The sequence below is a fragment of the Onychostoma macrolepis genome, chromosome 14 (assembly GCF_012432095.1).
Source record: "Onychostoma macrolepis isolate SWU-2019 chromosome 14, ASM1243209v1, whole genome shotgun sequence".
Lineage (NCBI taxonomy): Eukaryota > Metazoa > Chordata > Actinopteri > Cypriniformes > Cyprinidae > Onychostoma > Onychostoma macrolepis.
Window position 1 is genome coordinate 10,180,449 of NC_081168.1, and position 24,557 is coordinate 10,205,005.

Genomic DNA, 24,557 nt, shown 5'->3' on the forward strand with positions numbered 1-24,557 from the left:
ATACTATAGTAATTTATAGTAAATATGTGACCCTGGACCACAAAACCAGTCGTAAGTCGCTGGGGTATATTTGTAGCAATAGCAAAAAATACATTGTATGGGTCAAAATTATTGATTTTTCTTTTATGCCAAAAATCATTAGCATATTAAGTAAAGATCTTGTTCCATGAAGATATTTTGAAAATTTCTTACCGTAAATGTATCAAAACTTAATTTTTGATTAGTAATATGCATTGCTAAGAACTTAATTTGGACAACTTTAAAGGCAATTTTCTCAAATTTTTTATTTTTTTGCACCCTCAGATTCCAGTTTTTCAAATAGTTGTATCTCGGCCAAATATTATCCGATCCTAACAAACCATACATCAATGGAAGGCTTATTTATTCAGCTTTCAGATGATGTATAAATCTCAATTTCGAAAAATTGACACTTAAGACTGGTTTTGTCATCCAGGGTCACATATTATAGTGTTTCTGAACAATATATAGTAAAGTGTATTATACTGTATATATTATAGTATTTACAACACTTTGTTAATGAATGCTACAGCATGCTGTAGTATTAACTATAGTGAACTGATAAACTGTAATAAATACTGTAGTGTATACTTTAGTTTTTACTACAGTAAACTGTAGTGTATTGTAGTATAATATACCCTGTAGTTGTAGAAAACTTAGTACAGTGTTGGGTAAAGTAATTTGTTTATATTACTATAGTTGTTATATTACCACAGCAACTATAGAATTACCACAACAAATTAATTCAAGTACGGTTCAAAAACACTAGTAGCCTATTTACTATAAAATTTTAAAATAAAAATTTTTTCATGTGGGAAACTGAAATTTAATTAATTAGACTCTCAATTTATATAATTGTATAGTAATAATTTATAGAATTATATATAGAATTTATTTATTCATTTATTCATTCATTCATCCATTCTCACTATCATTTTAAACAAAGCCATGCGTTAATTTTGTTCACATTCACTAACCACTTCTGGGAGGTTATGCTAATGTGGTTTATGTCATATCCTTCATCAAGGATGTAGTGTTCTGCTGAAGCAGCCTACGAAATTTCCGTAAGTGACAGCGCATTTCCGTAGTAACCTGTCTGGCCTGCGCTCCTCCACCGTTGTCTGAAGCAGCGTAACTTTAGAGTTCATGCTCAGGCTTTCGTGACAGCTCGCCTGGCACGACCAGCGGATTTCAAGGGCTGGAACACCTGTTTTCGCGACCGAGAGCCCCAACAACACGGCCAAGATGTTGAATATGTGGAAAGTGAGGGAGCTGGTTGATAAAGCGTGAGTATTGTGAATGTTTTCGACAATGTTTCGGTGTCCCGTCTCATACCTGTTGAAAATGAGACACGTACGCACTCATTGACGTCACATCGCACTCTCGAGACAGGAGCTAGCACAGAAGCTAACAACAGCTTTGTTGTGCCCTTAAAACTAACGCATTTCGCCTGTGTATTCAGCAACTTTTGTTTTCGAGTCGGTTAGGGTACTTTTTCTTGTTTATTACAACTTAATTTTGTTTACGAGACAAACGGTACCCTCAAACTTCCTTACTATTGACTCAGTGGCTAATTTTATGACAGTTGCTAAACTTGTGTTGGCTGTCAAAACACGGCGTTTGTGTTTAAGAGTGCTTTACGGTACTTTTAACCTTTCTGAGTGACAAAATTGTTTAAACAAAGTAAGAGCACGTATTTTACTTGGCATTGGAGTGGCAACAACTTTTTCTTGTTTGACAGCTATTGTCAGGCACTGTTCAAGCTAATCAGCTAGCCTGAAATGAACAACTATTCTTTGTACATAATTGTATGTTGTCAGTCACTGATTAATTGGCCAACTGTTTACACTTTCTAGTTGTAATCCTGGTACAAAGGCTGTAAGTTTAAAGATGGTTGCGTAGCTTCTGTAATGGAGCCTTTGAGTTTCATGGAAACTCCTGCTGTTAGACTGAAACTGGTGTTTTAACCCTTTAAAGGACAGGAACACAATTAATTTTAATTTCCAACAAAAATCTAAATACTACAATGCTGTATTTTGTTCAAATGATTACTTTTATCTTTATCTACAGTTTGTGTCACATGATACTCACATTTAAATGATAAACATTTATTTAGAGGTCAGTGGCCTTCTGCATTTTCAGTGCTTTAGTCCACTATACCATGCTGTCATATTTGCTTATACATAACAATTCTAGGATGATGCCAGTTTTTATACACGAGTCCATAAGTCTCTTGACCTAGGTATTTGCTGGGACCCCCTTTTTAATATTTTTCGTAGAGATTGGGCCCACCTCAGAAACCATTTATGGACCCTTTTTCAGACTGTTCTGTCTGTCATGCACACTGTCATCTACTGTCTTTATGAATAGTTGTTCAGTGGGAAATTCAGAATGATGTTTTTCTTTAGAAGTGCCAAGGTCAAGAACAAATTAAATCCCCGTCTTAAAATATACTGCTGCTCATAGTCATAGACTATAGTTCGGTTTTATTTTTTAGACTTTACTATATGTCAGAGTTCATTGTTCACAGAAACTTGAAAATGATTTTATCTTCAAGAATAACATTGAATAGTGATCATTAAAGAGGTTATAACTCTGAGCTTGAGTTTTTTTTTTTTTTTTATCCTTTGCTACCTTGCCCTTTTCTGATAGTACAGCAAAGCAGTTGCTGAAAGCATTAATTCATAAATATGACTTTGCACAAACATTTGGGTGTTACCTAATAAGTGGGTATGTCCTTGAAACTGTTACATTTCCACACTCCTCTTCAGATGTGGAACTATGCTATGTGATGGTATAAAGTATCTGACACTATAGCATATTGTATTGGCTCTAGCTACTTAATAGAGACTACAGAAAATCTCTGGAGAAGCAATAGAAATATATAAAATAAATAATGAATACTATTTATTCTAGACAGCCAACACTCATCATGACCTGCAAAAAAGAAAGAAAAAAAAAATGTCATTTCCTGTTTTTGCAAAGCAAGTTTGAAAACAATGTAGCAAGGTGGAGAAATTTAGCTTATTGCCGCCAAAATCAGTCTGCCATCTCCACCAACAGTATGACCTTTTAACAGACTTCTTGCCAAGTGTAGCCATGGGTGGACTGACAATGTGTGGGGAATTTAGCTTCATGCTGGTAAAGCAATGAGCCTGTTCCTAAATGGTGTGAAAGTCCTGAGATGCCACAGGAAGACTTCAGTATTATAGTATTTAGTGTAGTAAATGGTATTATCACTCAGCCACGGGTGTCATGTAACTGTGAAAAGAATTTCAGTAGTACCTAAAATAAAAATCAAAGCAGCCTGCATTATCCTCAAGCTGTGAAACCAGTTAGTGCGCTTGGCCTGTCTGGTGTGTTTTTGGATTGGACACGGTCTTATTTATCCTATATTACTCAGAAGAAGGAAATGATTGCACCTTGCAAACATAAGCAAACGGATGTCCTGACCTCTTTTATCACCTCAAACTATGCTGAAGATTGTGTTGGATAGTTTAGGGGGTTTGTACATCTTTTTGATCGCCATGATTCTGTCATAAGTGATTAAATCTTAAATGGGGAAACAGGGATGTAGGAAGTTCTTTTGTTGACTTTTTTTTTTAAACTAATTATTTTATTTATTTATTTCATCTTATGTTTACGCTTCCATTGAGAGACAATACTAAGGTATTTTTTTCCCAGTTAAGCTGTAAACTGAAACACTAGACATTTTCTAAAGCAAATGACAGTGGTCTTTATTTAGGAGTAGGAAAGACTTTTATTTGATCCACCCTCTATTCTCAGCGAGTCTGTCCTACACCCCACCCATATACTGAGATCTCGTGTGTCTTGTATAACCACTCTTTATGTCACTCTGGTTATGTCCCTCTAGTGCTAAACTGGTTTCACATAGTAAGAGATTTTGGCCCTGCTTTGCTGGTTATCGCCATCCGGTATTCAAATGAAGGTGGGGTCTAAGATTGATGATCGTTTTAGGCATTATTTAAATGACTGTTCTAACTTACTTTCTTTTTTTACTAGGCAATAAAAAATAGAGTTTTACTGACACCAGGGCATTTTTAAAATGGTTACTAACTCACCAGATAGCATGATACACAAATATAACCTATGCTTTATATTTCCACCTTATTCTTCACTTAACAATGGGTGTGGACATTTGTAAATTTTATGGGTCTTGCTTCCGATCTCATTTGATTCCAGCTATTTTTAGCTGTACAAAACCGCTCATTTTGCTGCTTGATACTGCAAATTGGTGTGTCTTATTGTATTATTTTAGTGTATTATTTTAACACACTGATTTGTAATGCAAACAGTTTTACCATTGATTGCACGTTGTTATGCTTCTCGTCATTTCCCTATAGCGGCTAATGATCGCCCATAGGCTTACTTCCACGTTTAGGAATAAGGTGGATAGTTTGAATAGGAAGTGATTTTCAGCATGTCTATAATCACTGTTAATATATAACCCGTATAGCATAGTTACATTCTGTTCTGTTCTCTCATCATTTACACACCTTCATGATGTCCGAAACACATAGCCTATGATTTTCTGCCTCGGAGCAACAAAGGAGATCATTTGCATAATGTCCATGTTTTCATGTGCTTTGTGACCATTCGTGATGCACAATGTTGAAATGAGCACAAGTGTGATTGAGACATTTTGTATGGCCGTATGTAATTTCATAATGGCTTCCAATGATTTGGAAGTCATATGAATTACATTTTTGGTACTATTATTATGCTTTTTTGGTCTTTTGGAGCTTAACAGTCCCTGCTCACTGTTTGCTTTTGTTGTATGGAAAAGTGCAGAATCACTGTCAGAAATGATGTGCAAAAACTGGGGCCTATAAGGGACAACTTTGTACCTCATCTACCCATATAAGGTGCTTATTATTAGAGTATGCTATAAGCATTTTAGAGCTAAATACGGTATAAAAATACCCCTGTTTTATTCCTAAAGGTACAATATTTAAAAGATGTTGGATATTCTGATGTTGGATATTTCTATTTGTTTAATATGAAAAGGAAATTTTTTTAACAAATGGTGTTTCTTCCAATTTCACAGCCAAACAAACTTCCTTTCAACATCGACTCCTTAATCCATTCATTAATTAAAAAGCCACTTCTTTTTCCTGCTGATACATTTTTTTATCATATAATCAGTCTAAATAAAGGATGTTTGACTTTACTAAAAGGATGTTGTGTTTTAATCTCATTCTTACAGAACCAATGTTGTGATGAACTATACAGAAATTGAGTCTAAAGTTCGAGAAGCCACCAACGATGACCCATGGGGACCATCTGGACAGTTAATGGGGGAGATCGCTAGGCAAGTGGAGGGGATTTTGATGCTTGATTTTTGTCTTTTCTTCCTCTGAATCTTATTTTATGTTTGTATTTGTCAACAGTTACACATACTTCCAATATGAAGAGTCCCTTAAGATAAGCTTTTCTTATTTTTTGTTTTGTTTTAGGGCCACATTCATGTACGAGCAGTTTCCAGAATTAATGAACATGCTGTGGACTAGAATGTTGAAAGACAACAAGAAAAACTGGAGAAGAGTTTACAAGGTATGCTTTACTGATGACGGTATAGGACTGAAATGGTTTTGTTTTGCTGTAATCTGTCATGAACTTGACTGCCCTCTCTATCACAGTCTTTACTGCTGCTGGCGTACTTGATCAGAAATGGATCTGAACGGGTTGTTACTAGTGCAAGAGAGCACCTGTATGACTTGCGTTCAATTGAGAGCTATCATCATGTAGGTGAGTGAACTGCACAAAAGAAAAAGCTTATATAATTATTCATCTGTCATATACACTGTTTGAGATACTAGGATGAATGGGTTTTGTGTTTTAGATGAGAATGGCAAGGACCAAGGTGTCAATGTGCGTCAGAAGGTGAAGGAGATGATCGAGTTTGTTCAAGATGATGACAGGTTGAGAGAGGAGAGGAAGAAGGCCAAGAAAAACAGGGACAAGTATATAGGCGTGTCCTCTGACAGTATGTCGGGCTTCAGATACTGTAAGTCCCTATCTTTCTCTCTTTCTTACTTCTCACTGTCATATTTATCAAGGTTTGCAAGGGTTTTTTTTACATCACACACAAACACATTTATTATAAGGAATATATCTAATCGGGACTCTCTGAAAACAAGAGAGTCTCCACTGTTGTTGTCCCTGGAGGGTTTGCAGTGCCAGATGAGTGAACTGTACTGTAGATTTATTTTGATACCCGGCATAGCTGCGTTTTCACATAACAACATAAATTATGTTTTCGATATCCTTGATTGGGAAGGAAAAATGCAATGCGTTATTTGTAATGGCTGTTTTAGATTTAACTGGTATCATGTTTAGTTTGACAGTCGTTTCGCTCTAAATTTTATTGAAACTTGATATATATGTCTTTTATTGTGTTTTTGAGATGGTGGCCTGCAAATTTATTCAGTAACCACAGTCCAATCACAGTTCTTAGTTATGAAATATACCCGAGAGGAAGCATATTAGCCTGATTTTACTTCTCTTTACATTGACATCAAATTAGTGGGTGAATCTCACCCTGGGTCATATTTCACCCCAACCCCTGGAAAAAAAAGAAATTATATTTTGCATTACAACATTAAGCCTCTTTTTAGTACCAGTTTTTGAATCATTTTCATGACAATTAAGCACACCCTTATAAATAGTATAATTAACAAAAAAGAAACTGTTATATTAATTAAATTAACTATTTACTACTACTTCATGGTAATATGTATTGTCCTGCCTTTAATTTATGCTAATTAAGTAATTAAATTCTAATGAGAACCACTAACTATAACCATTAAGAATAATGAAAATTACAAACAACCTCTGAAGTAAAACATCCAACTGCATGACAGTAATTAAAATAGGTCTGAAAATGTGTTTAATTTATCAACGAGCTTCATTTTCTTTTTACAAAATGTATTTTTTTTCCCCCCCTCTGATTTTAATTACCCAGATATGTTTTTGTGGGATTAACTCTTTTATTCCTTATATTCCCATATATGAGTTCTAAATGAAGTTTGACTGTATAATGCATGTGTATAGCATAACACATTTCCTGTCCTGTTTATGCATTCTGCAGCAGAGGACAAGTTTGATTTTAAAGAGTCACGCTCCAAATGGGATGAAGACTGGGACAAAAGCAAGGGGGCTTTCCCTTTCAGTGACAAACTGGGAGAGATCAGTGATAAGATCGGAAGCACCATTGATGACACCATCAACATGTTCCGCAAAAAAGACCGGGACGACTCGCCTGACAGATTCAGGTCAGGACCCCCAGGCCGTCTCACCTTCCCCTCTCAGATCACCTGGAAACTCCTTTTCTGCCAAGTCTTCTTTGGTTTTTTTTTTTAACATAAATAGCAGAAATGTTATAACTAATTACATGAACAAATTGTTGACAGTTGTGTCATGGATTGATTGTGTTTTATCTACTTATTCTCAAAGAAAGGAAGCTTTTTGTTAGTGATCATACATAAGCTTATGCTTTATCTTCTCTGTATAGTGAAGGAGATGAGGAGCGTCGGGGAACGCGAAACGGGCAGTCGGGGAAATCAGAATTTAAAGATGATGAAGAGACAGTGACAACCAAAAGTGTCCAGATCGTCCAGGCCACAGAGACCACTGCCACTCGTAAGAGAGGAGGCATTCCCTCCAAAACGATAGACCTGGGAGCAGCTGCGAATTACACTGGCGATAAATCCTCCGCCAACACAAACACAGGCCAGGTAGATGAGAGAAAAACTAGCTACAGTACCAGCACTAGTCTTTTCATGTTTGATTTAAACCTCTCTGGCATTTGAACACATCCATAATGCACCTTTAAGGAGAGATTTGTTAATAAATAGTGTGAAATGAAATGGTAAACTTGTATTCAAAATAACGTAGACTCTACACTGACATCTTGTGGTTGCTGTTAAGAGTGTTTCAGTTTGTCCTTTCCTTGATGCCATAGACCACATCAGCAGTGAGCCAGCCCAGTTCTGGTCTGGTGGACTTGTTCGCGGCAGATCCTGCACCTGCTCAACCAGCTTCCCAAGGTAACAGTAGTAACATGCATCCTCTTTGGGTTTCTCTAAGTTAAGAATATTTTGGTGGATTTTTTGATCTACAGTTTTGGCTGAGGATAATATTATAGAATGTGTGTTTTTTTTAAATTTTTTTATTTAATTTATTTGAATTGTGGTTCAGCACTACCTCAACACCTGAACATGCAAGAACATTTCACTTTAGGTTGCTTAGGAGAAGTAATATTGAAGAGTGCTTTATGTTCACAAAACATGTTATGAGGTTTTTCAAACCACCTTTATGGTAATCAAGTATCGCCCAGAGGGCTGACAGAAACTACACTGGAGGTGGACTTGAAGCTTGCAATGGACTCAGACACACTCGATCAACACAGCATTGAACTTGTCATAAATAGAACACTGATTCATATTAGGAGTCATTTACATAAGGTAAACATTTCCGTCAAACTACTGTTCTGGTCAAATACTAATGAGTAGTTGTGCAAGCTGTAGCTGGTTATACAGTATATGAAGAATGGATGAGGATATAAGTCAAAGTAGCAGGAAGCACTATGCCATTAGTTTGGCAGTGTGGACGTAAAGGGAGGTGCGCATAGTGAAGTTTAGCATATGCGCTTTCCTACGCTCTCCTGCGCTCCTGCTGCCTGCTGAAGCATTTAGTCACTGGGGCCAGATGTCAAAGCGGTCCCTGGTGAGTGTGTAGTGCTGAGCAGATGCGTAGATCTCTCTCCTCACTGTCCTGCTCCCTCCACCACCAGCCAAACAGCTGCATATGTCCTCTTCCACATAACTCCAGCCACAAGCTGCTGGAATGTAATGTGACCGGAGTGTGTGTGCCCCTCACAGACTCCAACAGATGTTTCCTATTCTATGTTCTCCATTTTTTGTCTTTTCCTTAGGATATTAGTAGGGGATTGATATGTTTCACAAATATAGAATGTCATAATTGAATCTCTCTCTTTCATTCTAGGTTCAGGCTCTGACCTGATTGGAGGTTTTGCTGATTTCTCTTCTTCTGCAGCTGCAGCCAGTCTTCCATCATCAGCTGGTATGTTTATATAACCTCTTAACACACCATCAGGTCAAAAATACAACCTGAAACTCTTGATTATTTGAACTTCTACTTACAAAAACATATACCTCTGTTCAAAAGTTTGGGGTCAGCCATTTTTTTTAAATACATTTTTACCAGGGACATATTAAATTGATCAAAAGTATCAGTAAAGACTTTTACATTTTTACACAAGATTTCTATTTTAAATAGACACTGTTTTTTGGGGGGGGTTTTCATCAAAGAAACCTGAAAAAATACATTACGGTTTTCACAAAATTATTAAGCAGTTTTCAACATTCATAATAAAAAATGTATCTTGAGCACCAAATCATCATATTAGAATGAAGACTGGAGACACTGAAGACTGGAATAATGGCTGCTGAAAATTCAAATTTGTAGTAATAAGGAACAGGAATGAGCTAGATTTTAAAATATGTTTAAATAGAAAATATATTTATACAAGTATTTTAAATCAATTATAAAACTTCTCAATATTAGTCTTTTTATGATAAACCCTATATAATTGGGTGGGTTTTGGGTTCATATGACCCCAGTCAGGTGTGCTTCTCAAGGCAGTTTAAATAAGACGTTCAGAAACAGCTTAATGTAGTGCAGTTGAATGGAACAGGGCACTAAGGGTCTCATGACACACTTTTAAACTTAAAAAAAAAAAAAAGCAATGTCCAAAGATGTCTGTCTGAATGTAGCAGCATAGGGAGAATTTAAACACACAATTACTCTGAGAAGCTGTGCAATCTGTCTAATAGTTAGAACTGCCAATATTTAAAGCACCACCACAAATAATATTAGCACTAGGAACCAGAAATTCTACATAAATTTGTTGAAGTTAGTAATCGATTAGTTGACCATCACTACCCTATTATTATCCCTAATATACTGTAAGTTATGTTCTTTAAAAGATATACAACTCCAAGAGAAACAAATAAAGCCTTGCTTGCTTTTTCCAAAAGACTCTGTATTTTTTTTTTTCTAATTAAACTCACATGTTAAAATAAAAGCCTTAAGGGAGTGCAACTTGAAAGACACAAAGTGGTGATATGTGTGTGTTTTTATATGGTTATTTAAATATAGTTCTGGGAATATAACAGAAGGCTGTTTGTTTTTTCTGCTGGACCGGAGTTTGCCATCCTCAGCTGCCTGTTTATGAAATACTCCAAGCAGAAAGCTCTTAAATAGTGAGAGGAGGGGGCAGCCATATGGTGGGCTGCTGTGCTAAAAGCTAATGAGCGCAGACACATTTCAGCTCTTGTTGGGTGTGACATGTCTCCTTCTGCATTTTTGGGACTGAGCTGAAGTGATGGAGAGTCTGAGATTCTTTTTGATGTTCATGCATCTTCAGTGCCCATTACTGGTTCTCTTGCATTTCTCTAGATTTTTGTATTGCTCATTTACATGCAGATGCACATCCTCTGCTGGATGATAAAGCCTGACATGAAGCAAGATTGTGGAATTTGTGCAGTAAAAGCACAAATGTGTCTTTTGATCAAAAAGCTTCGTAACTATTACAACTTCCTTCTATGTTCCCTATGCGCTCTATAATGTTTATGCGTCTCTGTGTACCATTTCATCAGAAGCTTTTGTCTTTCCTCAGCTCCAGCGTCTAGTGGGAATGGAGACTTTGGTGATTGGAACGCTTTTCCTGCAACCCAGCCAGCCATTCCTGCAACCCAGCCAGCCATCCCTGCAGCTCAGCCTGTTAACCCTGCAGGAATAGACCTTTTCTCAGGTCTGCAGGCGGCCCCTGCATCCACAGCACCCTCATCCGACCTCTTTGACCTAATGGGCTCCTCTCAGACCACTAACTTCAGCACCTCCCAAAGCATGAACTTCTCCATGACCACCTCTCAGACCATTGGCATGCCAACATCCAAATCACAGGTGCCTACTGCCTTTGAGAATTTTCTCAATGTATCTAGTGTATATTTTTGAGGAATGTGTAATTGATATTTTCTATAGTCATGTTTTTTTTAGATCAAGGCACCTTGAAATGCTTTGAAGTGCCCAGTTTTCTTTTCTCAATTTTTTTGCCCTTGCATTAAGGATGGGCCATCAGTATTTTTGATTCATTTTCTGAGAAGAGAAATATGATTTCCTTTTTTGAAAGAAATTAATAGTTAATAATTTCATTTATTTAGCAAGCATGCATTGAATTGATCAAAAGTGAAAGTAAACATTTATAATCGAAAACAAATCTTTCAAATAAATGCTATTCTTTTGAAGTTTATTTATCAAAGAATCCTGAAAAAATGCACCATGGCTTTCCACCAAAACATTTTCTCCATTAATAATGTAATAACAATACATTTTTCTTGTTCAGCAAATCAGCATATTAGAATGATTTCCGACGCGTCATGTGACACTGAAGACTTGAGTAATGATGCTGAAAATTCAGCATTGCCATCACAGGAATAAATTACATTTATTAATTTAGAGACTTATATATAAAAAAAACAAAGCCCAAACTTGTGCACAAAAATGACAAATAAAAGCCACAAATGTTTGATTATGAAAGATTTTGATTGTGCCGTTGTATATAGCGTAACTTGCAAACGAGTGCCTATGCATTTCATTAGGTGTTGCACCTATAATAGACTTCTGTGCACTGCCGTCCTTCAGCATTATGTTTACAGCACAATAAAAGAATAAAGATGAAACCAAGTGATGTAGAGTTGCACATAGATAATGTGGTTTTCATTCAGATCCCCCCATCTGTGGAGTACTTAATGCAGCTCATCTAAGTGGAACTGCACACTAAACACTATTTATGCAAGAAAAGACAATTCTGGCCGAGGTTCAGAGCCAGCGGTTTAGAGAGCAGGCAACATGAAAGCGAAAAGAGCGAGGGTTAACACGCAGCATTGGCACAATTTTCCACCCACCCCCTCCTCATTACCCATCAACCCCGGTCCCCCTGGGACGCCCATCACAGAGAATGGCAGAATGAGGAGGAACAAGTTTAAGTCAGAAAACCATTAAATTGAAACAAAAGCCTTGCACAAAGATAATATTTGCATGCTAAAAGCCTGACCTACTTTAAAATGGCAAGTTTTGTTTGGCTAAAGAAAAAAGCAGCCCCCCGATGGTATAATTAGAGGGACTTGAGATGCATTTTTACATGCTGAAATAATTTTAGGAGAAGACGATGCCTCTCAACCAACATTTCTGTCTTGTTTAACTCAAGAGTCTTGATAACCCTGAAAGACCACAGTGTAATGTTCTGGAGTATTAATAGTGCCTTTCATCTTCTCTGACTTGTGTCATTCTGCCATTGGCAAACATTCATGGTCATTGGGGAATTTTAATTATCATGCTTGAACTGCAGCAGAGCAGTATCATCTTAGCAAAATCAGAGAAAACGTTGTGTTTGATCATATGGATACTATCATATATGGTTTGTTCTAAAACTGATTTGATTTTCTTTGTCTTTGCAGCCACTTCAGTCAATGGGGAGCCCACTGATACCCCAGCAACCGATGGCCCAGAAGCCCGATCCCAAAGCCTCTTTGCCTTCCACCTGGTCCAACTCTAATGTAGACATAAGCCTGGACTACCTTGGCCCTGGCATGCAGCCACCCAAACCTTCTCAACCCACACTCAACATGATGCAAGGTAAGCAAAGATACTGATGTAGAGTGTCTACGACAAGATCAAATCTGGAGTTTAGAAAATTAAATGAGCTCAAAAGAATTTAAACAAATTAGTCTATATGAGGAGCGGAGAAAATGAATCGCTAACTTAACTCGTAAATTACATGTATAAATTTAAAGCTATGTCTGTTTATGAAATCTGACTAAAATCGAGATTATTACTATTAGAGCTTGAAACCTTTTTACTGTGTTTTCATTTAATGTATACTGTCATTTTTTCAAATAAGTAATATTTTTAAAAGAGTTGCACTACTGTTCAAAAGTTTGGGGGTAATTTTTATTTTATTTTTTTCCAAAGATATTAAAACTTTCATTCAGCATAGAAGTAGTGACATTAAAGGCATTTGTAATCACAATTTCCCCCCAAAAAAATTAAGCAGCATATCTCCTAATAAGGCTGTATAACAGTTTTTAACATTGATAATGATAAATGTTTTTTTTTTTTTTTTAAGTGTAATAGATTAATATGAATAATATTTGACAGTTGACTACTTTTACTGTATTTTTGATCAAATAAATGCAGCCTTAATGAGAGACCTTAAAAACATTTTAAAAAATTTTTATCAGCCCTCTAGTGTTTTTAAAAAACAAATATACTGTATATTTAGTTATCATTTAAACCGTATTAAAGTATATTTTAAACGACAAAAACAAAATAATTTTTCAAAATTTTGATTGTTTTAATAGATTGGCAGCCCTTATTTTCATTTTTTTCCCCTTCTCTATTTATTCTGCAATAGGAGTTCCGACTCCTGTGAATATGATGACTCAGGGCTTTGCTGGAATGAACCTGGGAATGCAGGCTGCTCCTACAATGGTCAGATCGCCCACCAACACCATGATGGGAGGAATGAACGTGGGCATGCAGCCTGGCATGACAGGTAGCACCATGCCCATGCCAACCACGGGAGGGCTGCCAGTTAATCAGGGCATGATGGGAATGAATATGAACATGGGAATGTCTACAGCTCAAATGGGGATGCTGGGAGGCATGGGCATGGGTACGGGAATGTCAGTCATGGGCATGAACCCTGCCATGGGACAGCCTAAACAAGATGCCTTTGCAGATTTTGCCAACTTTGGGAAATGAACTGCAGAGTATTAAGTGAACAGTCCTTCTCTAGATGTGACCATGAAGAACCTATGAAGAGCTAGAAGACAAAGACTACTTGAATGATGTCAAATAAAGCCACGCAAGAAATGTCTGTTTAAATGATGCTCATGTACAACTGGATGATTATGTTATTTTCAATGTTCTTCTGATCAGCTGTACCAAGGAAGCCCTATCGAGGGTGGCTGGTTTGTGCTCAGAATCATTTCAGTCATTGCACACGCACGTCCCAGGTTTCCATTGTGTCGGGATATCGCTTTAAGGAATGTGATGATTGTGAATGACTCCGGTTGACTTTGTCTTTTCACATAACTTCTTAATTTAACCCAGGAAGTATTGGGTTTCTAATGCTGTAGAAAAATCCTAACAATCAATTCTGGCCTTTCCTCTACTCTGCCTTAAAGATGATAACCTGTAAATATTTTTTTGCGAGCAGACAATAAGTTATTGAGTTACAAGATTAATGAATTATGATGGTGAGGATTTTTGTATGGAGTAAAGTTTGTGATCACTTGCCATTTTTGTATTTGATTTTTATTCAATTAACCATTTTCTGAAGAGAAATGAAGTACTCAAACATCGAGATGATAGAATGACGATTCCAAATCAAAACCTTTGTGGCCTTAAATAGTTAAAGTGTACTTTTTCAATGAAAATCTGATCTACTTTACATCTTTATGAAAATGCAAAATCTGTCCTTAAAACACATGGTGCCTGTCAGTCTCTTGCCTTTTTTTTCTTTTTTTTTCTCTAAAAAACAAACTTAGGACGATATGAGAAGTACAGTATTTATTAAAGGTACTGTTAAAGAAGATATATATCTAGTGGAGTACATAAGTGCACATTTGTTATGTTTTTGCATGGATAACTTATAAGGAAGAGTTTTGGTGACTAAAAGGATTTTATGTATAATTGAACCTGATACGGGTTCGTATTTTTATGCAGTTCTGCTTATGCTGAGTGTAAGTTGATTCTGTGTGTTTGTAAAGCCTGGTAGCAAACAGTTGGATGCTGTATCCAGAGGACCATCACTGTATTGTCAAGATCATCTGTTTTTGTCCAGTGTCCACTGAAGTTAACCAAGCCCCTCTCTTCCAATCTGAGGCTTTTTACAAGCAAAATGACCAAATTCTTCCTTGTTTCTTTTTTTCTGAAGGGTTGGTTTAGGTTTTTGTAGTCAGATTTGTTGGGTTCTGTAGGATCTCAACTATTGAGTGGTTAGGGTTTGGGGAGTGTTACAGGAAACACTATATGTTTATGCAAATATACAGCAAGCAACAAAAAACTAAATCTTCCACTGAGAATGTTTAATGTTTTTGGTTTCATACAATGACTTGATTGTACTTATGATCTTTTATGATTGACAATAAAGATTTGATTTCCATTTTCATTGTGAAGCTTGTTGTTTTTATCTCCTCTAATCAATGTCATGTCTTAAAAATAGTCTGTTCTTAGAGCCCTCTTAGGACCTGACTCCAAACGTTAACTTTGCATGCATTAATAGGATGAAAGCAGTACAGCCACATGTCCCGTTTTCACTGGATCCTTTGCCAGTGAACTTTTTAATTGGCGTAAAATTAATAAGTCATTTTGAGAAACTTGAGCTTAATAAAGGAAAAGAAACTAGCCACAGTTCTGGTGTTTATTTTGTATCTTTTACACACACACACACACACACTCATACTTGAATTTGTGGTTTACGAGGACTCTCCATAGCCGGAGGCATAATGGTTTTTATACTGTACAAACTGTATTTTCTATTGCCCTACACCTAAACCTACCCCTTACAGGAAACTAGTGGCAATTTTTGAATTTCATAAAACACTGTTTAGTATGGGTTTTTTAAGCCTTTTGTTTTACGGGAACACAGGAAGTGTCCTCATAAACCACGTTTACGTTGTAGTACCCATGTTATTATACACATTTGTGTCCTCATAAACCATATATATCAGTACACACACACACACACACATTTATATATATATTCAGTACATGATGCTATATTCTATCATGTACTTCAGAGTTATGTCCATCTGGACACGTGTTCCCCTAGCCGGTGCCAAATGGTGATTTTATGAATATGCAACAAAACGTAGAACCTTTCCTCATAAATAAAGAGTTTTATGAATAGGCAAAGCTGTGAAAGACAATTTACATTTCTAGTTGGTCTTAAACTATAACAATGATCGAACATCTTCATACAACGATAGGGGGAATGATTTAAAGTATTGCATATGGACACGTGACTAATTAAATCACATTGGAAGACTCTAAGACTTTTAAAAAAAGTTAAGAGTTTTTCATATATATTTCATGAGGAGAGTAATGTGTATATGGCTAATATATGCAGTAAGGGGAAAAATAACACAAAACATGTCAAGACAAAAAGCCTTGAGTGCTACATGCAATTTCCAACAGCTCAATTAACCCATTTATACTGTTTTAGTTATTTATTTTGTTTAAATCCATAGAGACCCAACTGCATTTTTTTTTTTTAACACTAAAAGTAGTGAATGTCTAAAAATACTGTTTGACAAGAAAATAAGAGTGTGTATTGGCTGGCCATTTTAGTGGGGTTGACAGATTGACTTTCATTTTAACAGAACGGTGAATATCAGCAAAGATGTCTTAAATATAATGCCATTTCCCCTCTGATAATTTGTTAAAATACAACAAAATTAGACTCGATGTGCAATGTTAATGCTTACGGTGTATCAGTGTCTTACTTCCCCCTAGTGGTCATTCAAAGCAAACACAAGCAGCATGAGTTGAGTATGAGACCTTTCGCTCATAAACAAAAAACAATAACAATTAAAAAGAGTTAGTTTTACTCAGCTTTTAACATATTGTTTTCACCTGATGATATACATATCAATATGATACTCTCATTTTACAAAACCTTTCTGGGTGATATCCATAGAAAGTAAACTAAACAAATATTTAATCTGTGTAGTCTTTAGTCCTGCTGTATGTTCACAAGAAGCACGTTTTCTCCTCGTATAAAAAGCTGATTGACATGACGGGTGTGCACTCTTCCATACTCCACTTTAGGCTTGGTTTCAGATTTCTGTGTCACTTTTAATGTGGTCTTGTCTTGCTCAGAGTGTTCAGATCTCTCCTGGGTATGTTTGGGGTCGGTTCTCCTGGTTTGGTCTGTGAGATGAGATGAACTACTGTGTAGCTCTGACTTCTCAACTGCGCTGAGAGCCACGGTCTCTTGAACTTTTAATTTTTCAAATAGCTGTAATAGAATATTTTTTTTAATTAGATTTATAAAAGCAATATAATTACATTAAAGAGAATTTTAAATTTTTTTTTTTTTTAATCCAAGCAAAAATGAGATTAAAAAATTATTCAGTATAAAAGCACAGTATATATATATAAAAAAGTGCTCATTTTTCTATTTAATACTTTTTAAATCGATATTAGATGTGAATAAGGATTAATAGCTTCTGGAATATTAGTAAAGGAAAAAAGTGAGGAATATGTATATTCAAATGAATCACCCTTGTGACAGTAAGTGCTTTCTCGTGATAAAGAGCTTGTCCCAGAAGTGGCTCCCTGTATGTTTCATCCACATCCACCATTGCCTGGCACCAAACGGATCAGCAGGATAAAAAAGACAAATATTTATATTTAATAATGATTATTATTATTAATGATAATACATGTAAAGGTGATTTAATACTTGCCAGGTTCCAAAACTTATCAAATGCCACCACAAAGCCAGAACACACTCCTCGGAGCCCTTTAAAGGTCCGGATGTGAACTTTGACTCTGATTTTCTCCTGAACGCATCTATTCAGCTCTCCTAATGGACTGCCTGTGTGCACTGGGGAGGAAAAAAGACACAGAGCCTAGTGAGCCAACTAGATAGAAAGCATTTTTGTAGTGAATCAACAGTTTAGTGTTTACTATCGTCTTGTGACCTAGACAGCAAAGGTAGAGACATACGCGGCATTCTGGTAAGCACATTTTTGGCCGCTTTTCGCCGTCGTGGCGCTCGCTTGACCCCGCTTCCCTCCTCCTCCTCAACCGGGTTGTTCACCATGAGTCTCTTCAGTCTTTCTATCCTCTCTGGGTCTGCTTTACCCTTCTGTGCTTTTCGGAGTCTTTTCTCCACATTTTCGGGTTTCGCTCGGCCTCGACCGCCTTTCATGAAGCTCTCATATTCTGCGATGTTATTAAAGCACTTGATATTGGGGTAAGGCAATGGCACTTGCGGGGAATACAGAGCGAGCAGAGGGTCAAACTTATCTGAACTGATGTCCAGCTTAGTTTCGACATTATCTTCGTCCGTTTCTATTTTTGTCTGGAGGTCTCGGTGGCGGTTTGCTGGTCAGATGTTTGGGGAGGTGCTGAACGGCGCTTACTCTCTGACTCTCTCTCATCCTCCTCCATTTTTGACTGTGCGGAGAATCATGGGTAATTTATCAGTGTGAAGCCACCGATGAAACGGTTTCCTTTCAAAGTCACTAGTGGAATATAAAATATGCCAGTTTACTAATACTTAGAAAAGTTAATCTTAAATTAATCTTAAATTAAAACTTTTACTATTTGTAATTATACTATTTTTTTATATACTTAAAACTAAAAAATGTTACTTGAAATAAAAAACGTTAACTGAAATATATATATATACACATATTTTTTAAACTAAACTTATTTTATTTCAGCTAGTTTCCAAGTCAAATTTAGTTTAACAATGTATTAAAATAACTAAAACGAAAACTGAAAATATAATTAATAAAAACTATTTAGATGTTAAAAACAACAATACAAATGTCAAAAACGTGCTACAGCTTTAACTAAAATTTAAACGGAAAAATATAAAAATAAAAATGAATTAAAATATATTATCTCAATTATACTAAATTAACACTGATTTGTATGTAACTATTTATATGACCCCCATTATCCCTGTAAATAATTTTTTCACAATTTTCTCTTCAATAAACAGATTGCTAAAGACTTAAATTGAAATTAAGTAACAATAATGATGATGGTTTTAAGATGATAACAATATTATTATTAATATATGTATATATTTAATTCAGTATTATTATTTTGTGTATTTTTAATTTCTTACTATAATTTTTTTAATTCTATTTATCTAAATCTTATTTCTATTTTCTTGTCTATTCATGTGTGTACTCCGAGCAGATTGGAAACCACTGTTTGTGGACACTTTTGTTACCGCTTCCGCCTTCGTTCTCCTCCTCGCCAGTAGGTGGCAGAGCACGCTCGCGCATACAAACTGAACGTACCACACGTAGAAGTGTGTAATGTATTGTTCTAAAAGAAAACATTGCCGTAACGCCTACATTTGTTTTCTACATATTAGAGAATAAATATACCAGACGGTGGCACTGCTTTCGATTTATATTACGATGCTCCGGTGAAGGTTTTGTGTAATAACCTATGCTAGAGATAGGCTGTGTGAAGAATACCAGAAGATGAGGAATCCGTTTGTATTGCTTCAGGATTGAAGCATATGAATTTACTGGAATCGTGAATAACTGTCGATGTCAAGAGAATGTTGACATAAAACAAACACGATGGTGATACAAAAGAGCTGATGTTACAGTGGACCTGGGGACTTTGTCAGCACTCTGGACATTTCTGTAAGAAACAAATCTGAACAAGAATTACAATATACAAAGAATATTATAAATTATATCATGGTAATATTATGATGATATACACACTGCATAAACTATATATTAACAGTATACCACGGCTCTGTTTTTACAAGGTTGTCAGTGGAAATGGAGTTTCCAGGACATAGTCAGCAGCTCTTGTCCAGCCTGCGCTCTCAGCGTCTACAAGGTTTCCTATGTGACTGCAGTGTGCAGGTCGGCCCGACTCGTTTCGGAGCCCACCGTGCCGTGTTGGCCTCTTTCTCCCCTTTCTTCCATATGTTTTACTCCGATCAGTCAATGGGGAATACCAGCACAATCAACGGAGGGCCACAAAGAGACACAGTCACTATTAATGGAGATATCGTGACCCCACAAGCCTTTGGGCTCCTCCTTGACTTTATGTACGAAGGGGTTCTGCGATTAGCAGCCCACCCCCCTCCAGAGGACGTGCTCGCCGCAGCCAGCTTCCTACATATGAATGACGTGGTGCGAGTTTGTAAGAGAAGACTGCAGGGTCGAGGATTGGCTGAGGCGGATAGTACAAGAGTGGAAGTTGGTGCAAACGAGTCAGCTAAACCTGGAGAACTTGATGGCTCGAGTGGAGAAGACGTACCTTGTGCAGAAACCGAAAGAGATGGCGCAGTAAGACATTGTCCACAGTCAAACCAACAAATGTCACTTTATATCGATACCAAGACCGAAACACAAGCAGGGATGGCTAATCTCCTCACACACAGTGCGAAGAGTTCAGAAATGGCAGACACGACCCAACCAGGAATGGACTCGGGTCCGTCCACATATCGTTCTTCACCTAGACCTGACAAAACAAGAATATCGGCACGGTCTGCTAGCCTTGAGTCAGCACTTTCAAGTCCATGTAGTACGACAGAACTAATTCAGACAGAGACGCAACCTGTTGTAGCCACTGCCGTGGCTCTGAGCAGTGTGGACAACACTAGTACTGCTCAAGAACATGAACCTAGAGTTTTTATGCAGGCTCAAACACTAAAACCCCAATTCCAGAATAAAAGTGCTGGAAATCCAGGATCTTCACAACACATCCAGAGCCAGAATGAAAGGAGACATGAAAACACTTTGCCCAATGCAAGAAACATGCAAAATAAGCGTAGAAAAACTCTTTCGCAAACATCAAGGGAAGAAAATGTAGATCGCTTTAAAGTGAAATTGGAGGCCATTGTGATTTCTGACGAAGAGTCTGATGATGTAGATGAGACCGTGGTAATGGATGACGGCCCAATTGGAAATGCAGATTTAGATCATGGGGATGATTTTGACGACAGTAATCATGATGTCGAAGAGCTGACTGATACTCAATTTATTCCTGCACACCCATTAATTCATCTTCCACATCAAGAACCGCTTTCTTTCCCATCCTCACCGCAAGGTCCTAATCCTTCTACAGCAGAAACCACCAGCTTTTCATCATCTCTTTTTCCAGCCAATTCCCAGCCGGAGCAGCAGGCCATGTTCCTTGAGGATTTTCATGACTCGCTTGGGAGTTACATAGAGGACGTGCCTACTTGTAACACTTGCGGAAAGACGTTTTCGTGTGCTTATACCCTGAGGAGACACGCCATTGTGCACACTAGGGAGCGGCCTTATGAGTGCAGCTACTGTTACCGCAGTTACACGCAGTCTGGAGACTTGTACAGGCACATCAGAAAGGCACATGATCACGGCTTACCAGTCAAACGCAGCAGAGTCGAGTCAGACCCCCCACCATCACCACCCCCTCCTCCTCATCCTCCCCAGACATAGCCATTATTTGTGACTCAATCTTTTTAACAGGTCCTTCAGAAACTTGTATGAAGTACTGCTGAAGGCTTTTGAAAATATCACAAAATCATGAATTGCCGCGTCTATACTTTTGGGGCTCATGCCTCAAAAATGTCAAATGCTTTGAAAGGGAAACTTGACACATGTGACTACTACCATGCCATTTACAAACACAACCATCGTAACTGAAAAAAGTTTTTTTGGTGGTAATTTAATGTTAAGATTTGTACTGTTGCACAACCTGGTTTTAAAATTCATTGCTAAAGTATATTGTTTTTATATAAAGATTGGCAAAGTAAATTTTAATTGACTAAGAGTGGTTCCAGCACACTGAAACGGCCTTTTAATAAGTAATCACCATTCATGGTGGTGTTTTGCAGTTTAAAATGTTGTGTTTATGTCTCTTATCACATTCAGATCCATTAGAGCAGATAAATGACTATATCACTACATGGAAGAGTTTTGCTGTGTATGTGTTTTGTGCATTTTTGCGAGTGTGAAAGATGGTAAGACTTTAAAATAGGTGCTATGAATTACAATCAGCTTTTAGTGCTTTTGAGAACTGTCCATTTAGTTGTTGAAAATGTTTAGAGAACTTAAACACTACCTTCCAAAAGCTTGGGGTCAGTAAGATTTTTGTTCAGCAAGGACACAATAAATTGACTAAGAGTAACAGTAAAGACATTTATAATATAATAAAAATGTCAAATAAATGCTTTCTATTCATCAAAGAATTCTGAAAAACGTATCATGGTTTCCATAATATTAGAGAGCACAGCTGTTTTCAACATTTATGATAAAAGTTTCTTGAGCAAATCAGCATATTAAAGACATTTTAACATGCTGATTTGCTGATATTAGAACGATTTCTGAAGAATCATGTGAAACCAAAGGCTGGAGTAATAATGGCTGCAGCAAATTCAGCTTTGCCATCACAGAAATAATTGCATTTTAAAATATTTTCAACTAAATTATTTTACATTTAAATAATAATTCACAATATTTCTGTTTCACTGCATTTTTGATCAGATACATGCAGCCTTGGTGAGCACAAGAGACTTCTTTCAAAAATGTACAAACCCCAAAAGTTTGAAAGGTAATGTACATCAAATCAAAACCTACCAGTTACTGTTAAATAATGGCCAAATATGTCTAAATTAAAAGTCTGCACAAGGGAAAACAATAAAACAAGACTTTTAATAGTTAATAAAGTTGCATTGTGATATTTGGTAAAATGGTGGTTAATACAACAACACAGTAAGTTACTAATTCGGTCTTCCAACAAAGATTCATTTTCACATTTGTTTAACTGTAACAATGTACTTGAGAAGCAGATCTCCACAATAAAACAGTGTCCATTATCAGTCGTCCACTGGTCCATGCATCTGCAGAAAGGGGTATTAATTTAGAAGTTCATTAATACTAAGTGAATTGAGAGAGATGTTTTTAGAGCAGATTCTAATGAGATTAATAGTCATCAAAAGGTACTGACTGCCTCTGCTAGCTGAGGCCATGCCATCGCCATCACAACTCCATCATCAGATGTGGGAGGAGTCTCCAAATTCCAGTATGTGAAATGATGGAACACTGAAGAAACTTTCACTACTCGATCCTAAAAACAAATAACAGGGAAACAATTTAACAACTAGTGTTCTAAAAAGCATCATGTTATTTAGAAATTCATGATATCAGTGAATTCAAAAGTAAGGCACAGTGCAGGTACCTCTTGATCAGATGCAGGCTTCTGGACCTCTTTTAGCACTAGTCCTTTATATCCTTGTGGGCAATGCAATTCCTGACCCGTCAGCCCCCGACCTCTGAAAGACACTGTCGTTTCTGCACAACACAAACTTACGTTTATCGGGTGGAGCACTTCAACTCGTTTCATTCTCGAGGTGTGTACTTGTATTTAACTAACCGTGTTTGTGTTCCTTCACAGTGGGATTAAAGAACTTGAAGACTTCAGCAGGTCCGTTATGCTCTATTTCACAAGGCAACAAGTGGATCTGTGGATTGTCAGCTTGCTTGAGGGAATCAAGCCGGATAGATGTGACACAACTGTTCGCTGACATCTAGTTAAACAAAGTGTGTAATGCAAATGTGGCTATTACTAACAGTGTCATTTCATTAATATATGTGACCCTGGACCACAAAACCAGTCTTAAGTCGCTGGGGTATATTTGTAGCAATAGCCAAAAATACATTGTATGGGTTTTGTATTTTTATTTTAAAAATCATTAGGATATTAAGTAAAGATCACGTTCCATGAAGATATTTAGTGAATTTCCTACTGTAAATATATCAAAACTTAATTTTTGATCAGTAATATGCATAGCTAAGAACTTCATTTAGACAACTTTAAAGGTGATTTTCTCAGTATTTAGATTTTTTTGCACCCTCAGATTCACAAATAGTTATATCTCAGCCAAATATTGTCCGATCCTAACAAACCATACATCAATGGAAAGCTTATTTATTCATATTATTTCGACAAATTGACACTTATGACTGGTTTTGTGGTCCAGGGTCACATATAAGGGAAGGCAGGGCTATTGTGACAACTTTGCGCGCGCGCACACAGCGTGACAACATGCCCCGCTATAGGTTTACCGTTACTATTTTTACTCGTTTTTTTGTTTTGTTTTTTACTATTCAAAATGCATTAAATGACAGTGAAAGACTGATTGTCTATTAAAAGATTCATGTATACAACTGTATTATTAATATAGCAGTTGTCAAGTGAAGTTGAATTAAAGACATGTCTTCTATAATAAACTGTACACTTTTCCAGTTGATATAATGCTAGAGGATCAAAAAAAAAAAAAAGCGGTTTACATCAATGTTATCAGAACTGAACCTCTCTAAATTTGTAAAAGAGTACGGCAAAGTGGAGGTATAATTGTCTAACTGATATCTTACCTCGCTTGTTTTTGGTTCTGTTTATAAAGTGTCACGTGGGACAGCTGAGTTTACTGTGATCTGGCGCTTTGTATTTCTTCTCTACCACGCGGATGTTTTTCGCGGTAAAATCCAAAGCATTCTGCCATCTACCGTTCACTGGTGTCGTCGGTTGATGACTCGAAAAAAGACAGTATTTTTACTGTATTGTTATTATTAGTAGTAGTATTATAATTTCAATTTATATATATGTATATATATTTAAAAAAATAAATAAATAAATAACAGACACACACAGAACTTTATAATTAC

General features: G+C 36.7%; 4 protein-coding genes across 4 annotated transcripts; 2 read left to right on the plus strand and 2 right to left on the minus strand.

Moving 5' to 3' along the window:
* The first annotated feature begins 1,067 nt into the window (after positions 1 to 1,067).
* clint1a (clathrin interactor 1a) lies at positions 1,068 to 15,298 on the plus strand. The gene is made up of 12 exons (XM_058798099.1): positions 1,068 to 1,304; positions 5,246 to 5,350; positions 5,496 to 5,592; positions 5,679 to 5,787; positions 5,882 to 6,046; positions 7,130 to 7,313; positions 7,553 to 7,775; positions 8,003 to 8,087; positions 9,046 to 9,123; positions 10,742 to 11,028; positions 12,582 to 12,759; positions 13,538 to 15,298. Exons 1-12 carry the CDS (start codon positions 1,264 to 1,266, stop codon positions 13,885 to 13,887), a joined length of 1,902 nt encoding a protein of 633 aa, XP_058654082.1. The 5' UTR covers positions 1,068 to 1,263; the 3' UTR covers positions 13,888 to 15,298.
* A 1,423-nt stretch (positions 15,299 to 16,721) lies between these two features.
* On the minus strand, positions 16,722 to 18,309 carry lsm11 (LSM11, U7 small nuclear RNA associated). Its single transcript, XM_058798100.1, is given in 5 exon segments — positions 16,722 to 17,149; positions 17,415 to 17,498; positions 17,601 to 17,740; positions 17,863 to 18,211; positions 18,214 to 18,309. Coding segments are annotated over 5 exon segments (954 nt in total). The 3' UTR covers positions 16,722 to 16,864.
* Positions 18,310 to 19,136: 827 nt separating this feature from the next.
* Positions 19,137 to 22,375, plus strand: zbtb3 (zinc finger and BTB domain containing 3). The gene is made up of 2 exons (XM_058798869.1): positions 19,137 to 19,532; positions 19,664 to 22,375. Exon 2 carries the CDS (start codon positions 19,677 to 19,679, stop codon positions 21,327 to 21,329), a length of 1,653 nt encoding a protein of 550 aa, XP_058654852.1. The 5' UTR covers positions 19,137 to 19,532; positions 19,664 to 19,676; the 3' UTR covers positions 21,330 to 22,375.
* Positions 22,376 to 22,525: 150 nt separating this feature from the next.
* Positions 22,526 to 24,424, minus strand: rnaseh2c (ribonuclease H2, subunit C). Its single transcript, XM_058798870.1, has 5 exons — positions 24,267 to 24,424; positions 23,266 to 23,419; positions 23,071 to 23,183; positions 22,840 to 22,959; positions 22,526 to 22,732 (listed from the first exon to the last, which is right to left on the minus strand). Exons 2-5 carry the CDS (start codon positions 23,417 to 23,419, stop codon positions 22,709 to 22,711), a joined length of 411 nt encoding a protein of 136 aa, XP_058654853.1. The 5' UTR covers positions 24,267 to 24,424; the 3' UTR covers positions 22,526 to 22,708.
* Positions 24,425 to 24,557: the final 133 nt, after the last annotated feature.